At 37.6% G+C, this 12,540-nt stretch overlaps 1 protein-coding gene across 2 annotated transcripts in view; it reads left to right on the top strand.

The window, feature by feature from the left end:
* Positions 1-12,540, top strand: part of VWA8 (von Willebrand factor A domain containing 8) — a 391,316-nt gene that overhangs the window by 52,298 nt on the left and 326,478 nt on the right. For both annotated transcript variants that reach the window (XM_036249886.1, XM_036249887.1), the window contains exons 6-9: positions 1,589-1,753; positions 2,231-2,280; positions 2,982-3,090; positions 6,466-6,570. In XM_036249886.1, coding sequence (XP_036105779.1) covers positions 1,589-1,753; positions 2,231-2,280; positions 2,982-3,090; positions 6,466-6,570 — 429 coding nt within the window. The remainder of the gene's footprint in view (positions 1-1,588; positions 1,754-2,230; positions 2,281-2,981; positions 3,091-6,465; positions 6,571-12,540) is intronic.

Here is a 12,540-nt window from a genome sequence, read left to right as displayed (position 1 = left end):
CACATACAATCAGTTTATATAAATTTTATTTATATTCCAATTATAATTTTCAGATAAGTAGAAAATAGAAATATTTAATTCTCTGAAAATTATCCTCTTGGTTTTTCAGACAGGGTTATATCCAGAGTCTGTTTTCAAGTGCATGTGGGATAGTGTCAGTGTTAGTCCTAGTAATTAAATGTAGGGCCATGAGTTTGGTAATGCTAGAAATAATTGTTCATTATTTTTAAAATTATTTTATGCATTGAATCAACAGACATAATAAGTCCTTTCAAGATCTTGGATCCAGCAAGAGACAGTCATGTATGGAAGTCAGTGCACAGATGTATGATGATAGGCGCTTGCACAGGACATAGTGGAGGGGTACAGAAGTGGTTCTGATGGAGGGAGGGGACTAGAAAGGGTCCCATTTTAAAGACACTATGTTTGTGCTGAGCTCTGGTTAATACTTGTGTTTAGGCTGTGCAGGGTGGAAAGAGTCTCCACATAGGCGGACCAGTGCTGGCGACGCAGCACAATGGGTCTGCAGATCCTCAGCTGTGAGATGGGCAGGAGCACAGGGTCAGGAGGTGGGCCGAGTGCGTGCGTGTGCAGTGGCTGCTGAGACAGGAGAATCAGCCGTGACTCTGGCCAGGAAAGGCCTTGAGAGTCCTAATAGTTTCTGCACTGTCCTGTGGGCCACATTCATGTCAACTTTGTAAGCTCCATGGATTCTACAGCTGACAGTAAAGAGCCTTTGACGAGGTCAGACAGAGATGGAAAGAATGGCACTTAATAGGTGCCTGCTATGGACCAGTTGCTTTCACATACATACATTTAATTTTCGTAACAGCCATATGATGTTGGTGATATTGTTCCCACTCCGTAGGTGAGGAAGCTGAGGCTCAGAGGGCATAGTGGCCTGCTCTTGGTCACTTAGCTGGAGTTTGCACCAAGCACTAGAGCCAGGCTTTATAAACCCAAGACCAGTGCTGTTTCCAGTCTCTCAACAACACTGTATACTCGTTGCAGGACCAAGGACATCACTTCTCTGAACATCAGTTCGTTTGCTTATAGAAAGGAATTAAATGTCTATTTAGATTCCGGTGAAAGTTAAATGAGAAAAATTCATGGAACATGCTTATCATGTAGTAAATTTTCAATATATATTAGTTATTACTATTACCATACCGTGGTCGAAACATACCCATAGACATAGTTATCTAGTTAAGGTCCATGGGCGGGCTCTGCTCTGCCAGTGGTCTGGCCTCTTGGACACCTTTTCACATCCTCTGGTCTGAGCCAGGATGTTTTCCGTACCTTCCTGACTTGGTTCCTTTGTATTACTATGTAGGGCTTAGAAATCTGACCCACATTTCCTTTGTTCCTTCATATGTTAGCTGCTTCTCCTTTTAACACCAGTCTTCTCCTTGTGAGCCTTTTCTGGCATCCTGATCCTTACTTCATTTCACTTCCTTTGTTGACAGTTTGTCTTGGAGAATATTCTCAAAGAGTTTACTCAGCCATCAGGACCTAGTTTTAGCCTAGGAAGCTCTTGCCATTGTAATATATATTAGTGATGCTGTAATTTTTTATCTCACATTCTAAGGATCATACCAAAACAGAGCTGGATGCTTGGAAGATCGTTCGAGTTAGTGAAAATTTCCGAGTGATTGCCTTGGGCTTGCCTGTGCCCAGGTACTCTGGGAACCCTTTAGACCCCCCTCTCCGTTCTCGATTTCAAGCCAGAGATATTTATTATCTACCCTTCAAGGTAAGGGCGAACAGGGACAATTTATTTTTTGCCTCTTGCTTTTTTTTTTTTGGTACGTGCCCCTAGCGGGAACTGAACCCAGGACTCTCTGGTCCACAGGCCGACGCTCCAACCGCTGAGCCAAACCGGCCAAGGCAGACAATTTATTTTTTAAACAGTTTTTCTATTCATAATATATTCAATTACTATGAAAGCGTTAAGTATGTTTGTAGATGTTTTCCTCAGTAGTTAATGATAAGAAAAAAGGATATAAAGTAAAGAAACTCTCTGGAAATGAGAAAGAAAAATTATTATGGTATTATTATTCTAACAGATTTTTTAAAAGACTACTCTTTTAAAGAGAATGACTTGTCAATAAATTATATTTCTTAATGACTTAGTGTCTGCTTAATTAAAAGATTGGATTGTCTATAAAACATTTGCATTTAATCCATTATATTCCCTGTTAATTATTTTGATGTTTCTATGTTATTTTAGGACCAACTTGAACTGTTATATTCTGTTGGAGCCAATGTTTCTGCTGAAAAGTAAGTCAGCAATACATTTACATATTTTTATATAAATATCTGGATACGTAACATTGAATTTGTTTTGCTCATTGATTGATTCATTCATTCAACAACTATTCTTTAAAGAATTTTTTAGTAACTGGTAAGTGCTGATGATAAAAATGATAAAGATAAAAATCATGATAAAGATATGATCTTTGGTGGCAAGAAACTCAACATCTGGTAGACATTAAAGATATTTGAATACTTTAGTTTAACATAGTGTGGTAAGGTAACACTTTCAAAGTATTGGGACTGTTGTGGTTGAGTTTATAAGGCCTCCATAAAGGCATTGGCATTGCAATGGGTCCTAAAGAATAAGTAGGCTTTGCCAGATGGAGAATGGAATTAGGAAATGTTAAGAATTTTTTTGAAGCATGGGATATGAGAGTATATGTCTCATTCTTGAGGCTATAAAAAGCTGCTGGTGGCTAGAGAGATTTAGATCGAAAAAGGTGGGAGGTGAGGCTGCCAGGTTGTGAAAAACTTCACATATTGTGATGGATTTCAGAAATATATCTGTTATCTAATCAGCTTCTGAGTTTTAAATAGAATATTTTAAGGTGGAGCTGTTGCTCCAAAAGAATTTAATAGTAGATGTCATCTTTTTAGATTAAACAGATTTATACATATTAAAACAATTAGAATAAAATTTAATATCATTTATCTTTTTCTCCTAGAATTTCTCAGCTTTTGTCCTTTGCCACCACTCTCTGTTCCCAAGAATCTTCTACTCTAGGACTTCCAGATTTCCCTTTAGACAGTTTACCAGCTGCAGTTCAAATCCTGGTATGTACAGAATAAATGAATGACTGGTACACTCAAATGTGGCAAAGAAAATCTGAAAGTTCATCCTTGGATATTAATCACTGCAGTTAACCTCGTCATATTCTTTTGTAAATATTGTAAGAACTGAGATTTATTTGTTGTGCAATGCAGCGAACTTTATAGAGACCAGAGGTGTGTTCTGAGCCCTTACAGAACTACAGTGTTAGGAGGGGAAGGTAGATATGCAATTCAAGTAAACCTTCCACAGAGGGAAGGACTTTGGCCTTATCACATAGGCAGTGGTTGTCAACCTTCCTAACGCCGTGACCCTTTAGTACAGTTCCTCATGTTGTGGTGACCCCAACCATAAAATTATTTTTGTTACTACTTTATAACTGAATTTTGCTACTGTTATGTCTTCGGCAACCCCTGTGAAAGGGTCATTCGACCCCAAAGGGGTCGCGACCCACACTTAAGAACCGCTGACATAGAGGTATGCTGTAGTGTAGGGTGTGCCTCAGTCTTGCCCCAGCCTGATGTGGGGGAGCTGGGGCTGTCACACTTTTGCGCCATCAGTCATTGGTTAATGGGCTTCCCAGACACTAGCTGTTCTCCCAGCCTGTGAGTACTGCTGGCTGCAGGAGCTCAAGGGCAGTCTTTTTGAAAAGACCAAGGAAGACATATAGCAGCTGGCTGTGGAAAGGGACAGCTGGGAGGCATCGAAAAGATGAGAATAGATCTAAGGGGCTTTGGTGAAGCACTGACATTGCCCACTACTGTGTCATAAAGGTCGTGACACTGGTGTCTGGAGTGGTGGAAAGGCCCTCCAGGCGGAGGGAACAGCGCTTGCAAAGGCATTGAATCACAAAAGGCCCTGGTATGTTTGGAGAATAACTTGTATCACTGGAGCAAACCTATATGGTGAAGAGAGAGGTTGGAACCTTAGAGTGAAGTGTTTTACCCAGTGAGTGAAGTTTTCTGAGTTTTATAATGTGGAAGAATCGGCCCATTAAGAACATTAATAAATAGGTCAGATGTGTATCAAACAGATCTACAGGGGTGGGCAAAAGTAGGTTTACAGTTGTTGGTAAACCTGCTATTGCCGACCCCTGTATGTTGGAGGAGGGGACCTCTGCAGGAAGGAGGGATGGGGGCGCCTGAGTGCACAGGGAGCACATAGGAGACTTAAAATAATCAGTGAGAGGCTTTGCTAAGGAGCATAATCCGAGGTAGTGGGAACACCACCTAGAGGAGACTTTTTTATTTTATTTATTTTCATCTTTTTTAAAGTTTATTTTTATTGTTGACACTATTACAGATGTCCCCATTTTTCTCTGCTCTGCCCACCTCCATCCAATTCCCACCTCCCTCTCCTCTGGCCATCACCACACTGTCATCTGTGTCTAGGTTGTGCATATATATTCTTTGGCTAATTCTTTACCTTCTTTCAGTTAGTTCTCCCTCCCTCCTCCCCTCTGATGGCTGTCAGTCTGTTCAATATATACATGCCTTGGTTTCTGTTTTGTCAGTTTATTTTACTCATTAGATGATACATATGAGTGAATCATATGGTATTTGTCTTTCTGTGACTGGCTTATTCTACTTAGCATAATAATCTCCAGGTCCATCATGCTGTCACAAAAAGTAAGATTTCCTTCTTTTTTATGGCTGTGTAGTAGTCCATTGTGTAATTGTACCACAGCTTTTTTATCCACTCATCTACTGATTGGCACCTGGGCTGTTTCCACATCTTGGCAGTTGTAAATAACACTGCTATGTACATAGGGGTGCATATATTCTTATGAGTTGGTGTTTTGGGATTCTTAGGATATATTCCCAGAAGGGGATCACTGGGTCCAAAGGTAGTTCCATTTTTAATTTTTTGAGGAAACTCCATACTGTTTTCCACAATGGCTATACCAGTTTGCATTCCCACCAGCAGTGTACGAGGGTTCCCTTTACTCCGCATCCTCTCCAGCACTTGTTTTTTGTTGATTTATTGATAACCATTCTGGCAGATGTGAAGTGATGTCTCATTGTGGTTTTAATTTGCATCTAATGGCAAGGGAAACAAAGGAAAAAAGAAACAAATGGGACTATATCAAACCAAAAAGCTTCTACACAGCCAAAACACCAACAAAAAGGAAAAGGGAATCCACTGTGTGAGACAACATATTCCCAGTGATACATCTGATAAGAGATTAATTTCATACATATATATAAACTCATACAACTCAACACCAGGAAGACAAACAATCCAATTGAAAAAATGGGCAGAAGACCTGGATAGACACTTCTCCAAAGAGAACATACAGATGGTCAATAGGCATATGAAAAAATATTCATCGTCACTAATCATCAGAGAGATGCAAATTAAAACCACAATGAGATATCACCTAGAAAATACAGTTTTAAACTTTTGCTGTTTTTTATTTTATATTTCCTTAGAGTCTGTGAGTTAGGTTTCCCAGGTATTGCTTATACCGTTTTATACATCTAGAATAGTTTTTCATCTTCTGTTTATTATATCTTTTTTTTTTTTTTTTTTTGCTTACAACTTTTTACTTGGACAATTCTTAAATCTAAAATAAGTTGAAAAGTAGTAAAATGAACATCTCTAATTTCTTCAAACAGAATCACCAATTGTTAACATATTGCCACATTTGCCTGCTGTCTCATTTTTTCCAAACCATTTGAAAGTATATGGCAGTAAACATTCTTAATACTTCAGTATGCGACTTCTCAGAATTAGGACATCCTCTTACATAGCCAAACACCATTATCACACCCCTCAGCACATTAACAGTAATTCTGTATCATCTAATAGATGGTCTATACTGAAATTTCTCTAGTTGCCTCTGTTAATAGACTTTCAAAAGTAAGGTGAACTGAATTGGGGAAGCAATTTGATTTGGAGGGGGAAGGATTTGAGGATAATGAACACTTTATAACTTTGTGGTTATAACTTTGGAGCTTGGTGAATGTGGATGAGATTAACTCAGATTAGGAATAAAGATGAAGGAGAGGTAGTTTGGGACAAGTAGCATAGGGAGATGTGTTCAGACATGCAGTTTCAGACATGCTGAATGGGGGTCTGTGGGGTCTTCATATAGTCACATCTAATGTGTAACTGAGGGTTCAAGTCTGGAGCTCAAGAAAGAGGTCAGGACTAGAGCTACAAAATGACAGCTGAAAGTTGGGAGTGGGATAGCTTACCAAGGTAAAGGCTGTAGAATAGGAAGAGGAGAGGAAATAATGAGTATTTGCTTATGTAGACTTCTGGGAAATATGAATAACTTATTGGTTATTGTTTATAAAGCAATTTTAATATCATATGTACATTTTCACATTTATTTTAGATGTTCCTCATTCACGTATATATTTTTTCCTAAATAGGATTCCTTTCCTATGATGTCAATCAAACATGCAATCCACTGGCTTTACCCGTACACTATTTTACTAGGAGAAGAAGGGAAGATGGCTGTGGAAGGTGTTTTAAAAGTAAGTATCTGCTTCCTTTCCTTCCCTTCCCTTCTTCCCATCCCTCTCTTTCTCCTTTCCCACTTTTTTTTCTCTCTCTCTCTTTCTTCCTTTCCTTTGCTTTTCCTTCTCTTCTTTTGCAGACATGGGGGCATTGGCTTGTCAGTGACTGGGGAAGAAAGCATTGAGGTGGCTGGTGTGGTTGGGAGATGGTAAATTGGGCAAATGAGTGAATATATTGAAGAGAATAAGAGCTGAATTTTTTACTGTTGGGGAAGGAATTTATAAACATAGAAAGAGGGAATGAAAGGACCCTTAGGTATTAGATTAGAATTAGAGAAATTGGTATGAACTCATTTTTTTCAGTATATATATGTATAAACAGATAGATATAGTAAATAGTATATATATGTGTATATATATATGCATATTTTTCAGCTCCATCCTCTAAGGGACCCCAAAAGTGATGACACTACAGTGGCAATGATCATACCAGGTGCTGAGCCATAGGTTTCTAAGTACCACGATTCCCTAAAAGTACTCCTTGGAAGTAGGGCTGATTCCGGGCTTGGGATAGAGAATGTGCATGATGAGCCTATTTATTCTAAAAAGTAAGGAAATGTTCAATAGATAATGTTGATGTTGTTAAAGTGATAGAGGAGCCAGTTGGGAGTGACTCCCACTGGCCAAATTCTGGGACATTTTAATCAAAATAATGGTAGTAATCAATGATAACCATTGAATAAAATAGGAACCCATTAGTTTATACAAATATAACTGAGTAGATAAGATCAATACATGGAGGAGAATGGAAAGCTTTTACATAATAGAATGCCTATTATTAAAGTAGAAGGAATTATATAAATAGAAAAAAATCACCGTTTGGCAACCATCAGAGTGGTGGTTGATTTAGGCAGAGTCATCAAAGGATGTCAAAGCTGGTGGAGGTTCTGTGAGGAACAGGATACTGGCAAAATTTAAGAACACTCCCCACCACCCCACTGTAATACTAGATTGACTGCCACAGAAAAATTTTCTTTCTATCGTAAACACCAACTTGACCAGGTGGGACACTATCAATTTCATGTGCCCCCTGAGAGTTATGCTAAGAAGAGCTCAGAGTTATTTCTTAGGTATTCTGGTTAAGAATTCATGGTGTGAGTTTATACAGGATGAAATGTTGTGTAGACCTAAGTTGAGGGCTGTCTTACAGAATGAAAGACCTGTATTCTTTGTAGCTGTCCAGGCCATGAAAACCAGACAAATTGAGGAATTGTTTCAGATTGAAAGAGACTAAAGAGATATGACAGCTAAATGCAGTGTATTCCTGCATTGGATCCTGGACCAGACAGGAACAAGTGACATTGTTGGCACAGTTGGTTAAACTTGAACAGGGTCTGTGGATTGATAGTGTTCTATTAAATTGTCTCCTCATTTAGAAATTTATATGGTGATTATGTTGGCCAGTTTTTCTTTATTAATTGAATTTATTGAGATGACATTGGTTAATAAAATCATACTGATTTCAGGTATAAAATTGTACAATAGATCATCTGTATAATGTATTGTGTGTTCACCATCCCAAATCAAGTCCCTTCCATCACCATTTATCCCCCTTGATCATCTTCTGCCTCCCCTACCCCCTTTTCCTTGTGGCAATTCCCATACTGTTATCTGTATTCCTGAGTCTGTCCTTTTTTTTTCTTTGATTAATCCCTTCACCCTTTTCACCCAGCCCCCAACTCCCTCCCCTTTGACTACTGTCAGTCTATCTCCGTATACATGAGTTGGTCTCCACTTTGTTAGCTTATTTTGTTCATTAGATTCTACATATAATTGAAATCATGTGGTACTTGTCTTTCTCTGACTGGCTTATTTCACTTAGCATAATACTCTCTAGGTCCATTCATGCTATCAGAAAAGGTAAGGTTTCCTTCTTCTTTTTTTGTGGTGGAGTAGTATTCCATTGTGTAAATGTACCACGGCTATTTATCCATTCATCTACTGATAGATACTTGGGCTGCTTCCAAATCTCGGCTATTATAAATAATGCTACAATGAACATAGGGGTGCATATATTCTTTTGAATTAGTGTTTTGAATTTCTTTGGGTATATTCCCAGAAGCAGAATTGTTGGGCCATAAGGCAGTTCCATTTTTAATTTTTTGAGGTAATTTCATACTGTTTTTCACAGTGGCTGCACCAGTGTGCATTCCCACCAACAGTGGAGGAGAGTTCCCTTTTCTCCACATCCTCTCCAACACTTGTTGATTTATTGATGATAGCCATTCTGATAGGTGTGAAGTGATATCTCATTGTGGTTTTAATTTACATTTCTCTGATAATTAGTGACTATGAGCATCCTTTCATATGTCTATTGGCCATCTGTACGTCCTCTTTGGAGAAATGTCTATTCAGGTTTTTTGCCCATTTTTAATTGGATTTTTGTTTGTTTTTTGGTGTTGAGTTTTTAAAAGTTCCTTGTAAATTTTGGATATTAAGCCCTTATCAGATGAATGTTTGGTGACTATGTTCTCCCATTCAGTGTGTTGTCTTTTCATTTTGTTGATGGTTTCCTTTGCTGTATAAAAACTTTTTAGTTCAATGTAGTTTCATTTATTTATTTATTTTTGTTTCCCTTGACCAAGGTGATATATCACCAAAAAAAAAAAACAAAAACAAAAACAAAAACAAAAAAACATTGCTAAGAGAAATGTCCAAGATTTTACTGCTTATATTTTCTTCTAGAATTTTTATGACTTTGAGTCTAACATTGACGTCTTTAATTCATTTTTTTTTTTTAATTCTGTGTATGATGTTAGAAGGTGGTTTAATTTCATTTTTTTGCATGTATCTGTCCAATTTTCCCAATACCATTTATTGAATAGACTCTTTACCCCTCTGTATGTTTTTGCCTCCTTTGTCAAATATTAATTAACTGTAAAGGCATAGGTTTATCCTGGGCTCTCTATTCTGTTCCATTGATCTCTATGTCTGCTTTTATATTAGTGCCATGCTGTTTTGATTACTGTGGCCTTGTAGTATAGTTTGATATCAGGTAGCATGAGTCCTCCAATTTTGTTCTTTCTCAAGATTCTGTGGTTATTTGGGGTCTTTTTGGTTCCATATAAATTTTTGGAATATTTGTCCTAGTTCTATGAAATATGCCAGTGGTATCTTGATAGGAATTGCACTGAATCTATAGATTGCTTTGGGTAGTATGGGCATTTTAATGATGTTAATTCTTCCTACCCATGAACATGGTATATGCTTCTACTTTTATCTTCTTCGATTTTCTTCTTTAAGGTCTTAAAACTTTCTGAGTACAGGTCTTTTATATCTTTGGTTAATTTTATTCCTAGGTATTTTCTTCTTTTTGAAGCAATCGTGAGTCTAATTATTTTCTAAGTTTCCTTTTCTGATAGTTTATTACTGGTGTATAAAAATGAAACTGATTTCTGGGTATTTATTTTGTATCCTGCTACTTTACTGAATTTGTTTATCAGTTCTGGTAGTTTTTTTGGTGGAAACTTTAGGGTACTATATACAGTATCATGTCGTATGTAAATAATGACAGTTTTACTTCTTTCCAATTTGGATGCCTTTTATTTCTTCTTTTTGTCTGATTGTTGTGGAGAGTTACTATTTTTAAGAACTATGAACTGGAGTGTTTAGGGGTAATGGGGTGTCATATCTTCAGATTACTCTCAAATAATTTAGAAAAGACCAGTGATAGTATGTATGTGTAGGCATGACTGGAAGGAGAAAGGGAACAAATATGCTGAAGTATTAACCACCATAAAGTATGGATGAAGGCAAAATAGAGTTTTTTGTACAACCATGTAACTTTGTGCATGTTTTAAATTATTTCAAGATATAAAATTTTAAGAAGTGAATGAATATCCAGTATAATTCATTTCAAAATTTAAAAATCTTTTAAAAGCAAATGTAAAATAACAGTAATTTAAAATTTATCTGCCTGTAACTTAAATTATTAACTTGAAAAGAAAGCATTTTATATAAAAATGTGGAAATTACTATATAGCTTTCATTTAAACTAAGGAAGCTCTCACTTTTGTCATAAGTGATTTATAATACATGGAGCATGGTTTTGTTTTAAAATACACTTGGCATAATTTCTTCATTGCATAGTTAATGGTAGTGTTTTCTAAAGGGCCAGTTATACTATATTGTATCTTATAACTATATATTTAAAAGTGCTGACCCTTGGCAAAGATGTATTGAATCACCCGAATTAATTCCTTTTTATAAAAGACAGTTTTTATTTCTCTTTTCCAGTTTGGCTCAAGGTTCAGATTTCTTTGGCATGGGTAGAATGTGAGCAATAAGCTTTTGTGGCTATGTGTATAGATCTTCATCTTCTAGAGGCCAGAATTTGGCAACCTAAAGCATATGACATGGTATTTGTTTCTCCCCTATCCCCAAATCTACACGGGCATTTTGTGAGTACAGAGTACATATTCTCTATGCAGCTAGTAGCAGTGAGAAGAACTCAGAAGAGTGGAACAATAGATTCTGGCTACTTCAGTGGAATTTTTTTTTCACATATCAGCTAGCCAAAACACAATATTTTTATTGATTGGTGGTGTCAATAATAATAATGAAACATAAATAATAAAAAGCTGTTCCACATAGATGCCGAGAAAGTGTAGTTAGAGACAGAATTGAAAACAAAGCATAAAGAAGCAAAGGGAAAATAAAGGTCTAAAGAGGCAAAGGAAAGTAGAAGAGACAGCAGAATATAGAGGCAGAGCTGGGCACAGTGAAGTAGCCACCACTGACGAAAGAGAAAGAGGTCTGTGTGTGTGAGAGAAGGGTGGAGAGGGGAATGGGGAAAAGAGGAGAGTGGGAGAGGGAGGAGGAGAAGAAGGTGGAAGAATATTAAGGGGATAACCATTTGGAAATAGAGAAATTAATTCACAGACTCAAAGAGTTAGGAAACTACTATTTTCTGACTATAGTTTACTTTAAATTTTATTCCAGGTGTTAGAGAAAAGAAAACTAGAACTCATCTTTGATTTTATAAATATCTAAACTAAGTTGGCATTGGTTGTTGAAATAGTGCACCTAGTGTTTAAGGAAAAGGCTGTGACTTCACATGAACTCCCTTGATGCCCATTAGCACAATACCTAATGCCTAGGAAAGAGGGTAGACAGGGAACAAGAAAATGTCTCCAGAAGAGCAGAGTTTTTCATGATACAGCTGAGAGAAGATTTTCAGTGTCTAGATAAGTCAGTTATGAACAAAGGTCTTTATTTCTTTCTTTTTTTTTTTTATCCTCACCCAAGGATATTTTTCCATTTTCTGGACAGATAGAGTGGGAGGGAGAGAGAGGAAGAGAGAGAGAGAGAGAGAGAGAGAAACATCGATGTGAAGGGACACATCGAGTGGCTGCCACCCGCACGACCAACCAGGGCCGGGGACAAACTGCAACCTAAGTACGTGCCCTTAGCGGGAACTGAACCCGGGTCTCTCCAGACCGCAGGCCGACGCTCTAACTGCTGAGCCAAACTGGCCAGGGCTATTTCTTATTTTTTTAATTCTCACCCAAGGATATTCTTCCATTGATTTTTTTTTTCTTTTTTAGATAGAGTGGGAGGGAGAGAGAGAGAGAAACATGAATGTGAGAGAGACATGTCATTTGGCTGCCTCCCATGTGACCCCGACTGGGGCTGGGGATGAAACCTGCAACCAAGGTACATGCCCTTGACTGGGAGTTGAACCCCTGACTCTTTGGTCTGAGAGCCGACACTCTTACCACTGAGCCACACCGACCAGGGCAAGGTCTTTATTTTTACCAAAAAACAAACAAAAAAAACCCACTTGGATGTGTTTCTGGTCTCTAATTTCAAAACTAGTTATACAAATTAGATAAAATTATAAAATACCTTTTAAGAATTGAGTTTTGTAGTCCTGGTCTGGTGATTCAGTTGGTTGGAGCATCATCCTGTGCCTCAAAAGTTTGCAGG

The sequence above is a fragment of the Molossus molossus genome, unplaced genomic scaffold (genome assembly GCF_014108415.1).
Source record: "Molossus molossus isolate mMolMol1 unplaced genomic scaffold, mMolMol1.p scaffold_m16_p_9, whole genome shotgun sequence".
Classification (NCBI taxonomy): Eukaryota; Metazoa; Chordata; class Mammalia; order Chiroptera; family Molossidae; genus Molossus; species Molossus molossus.
The sequence above is the reverse complement of the archived record's forward strand: the minus strand, read 5'-3'. Positions and strand labels throughout refer to the sequence as shown.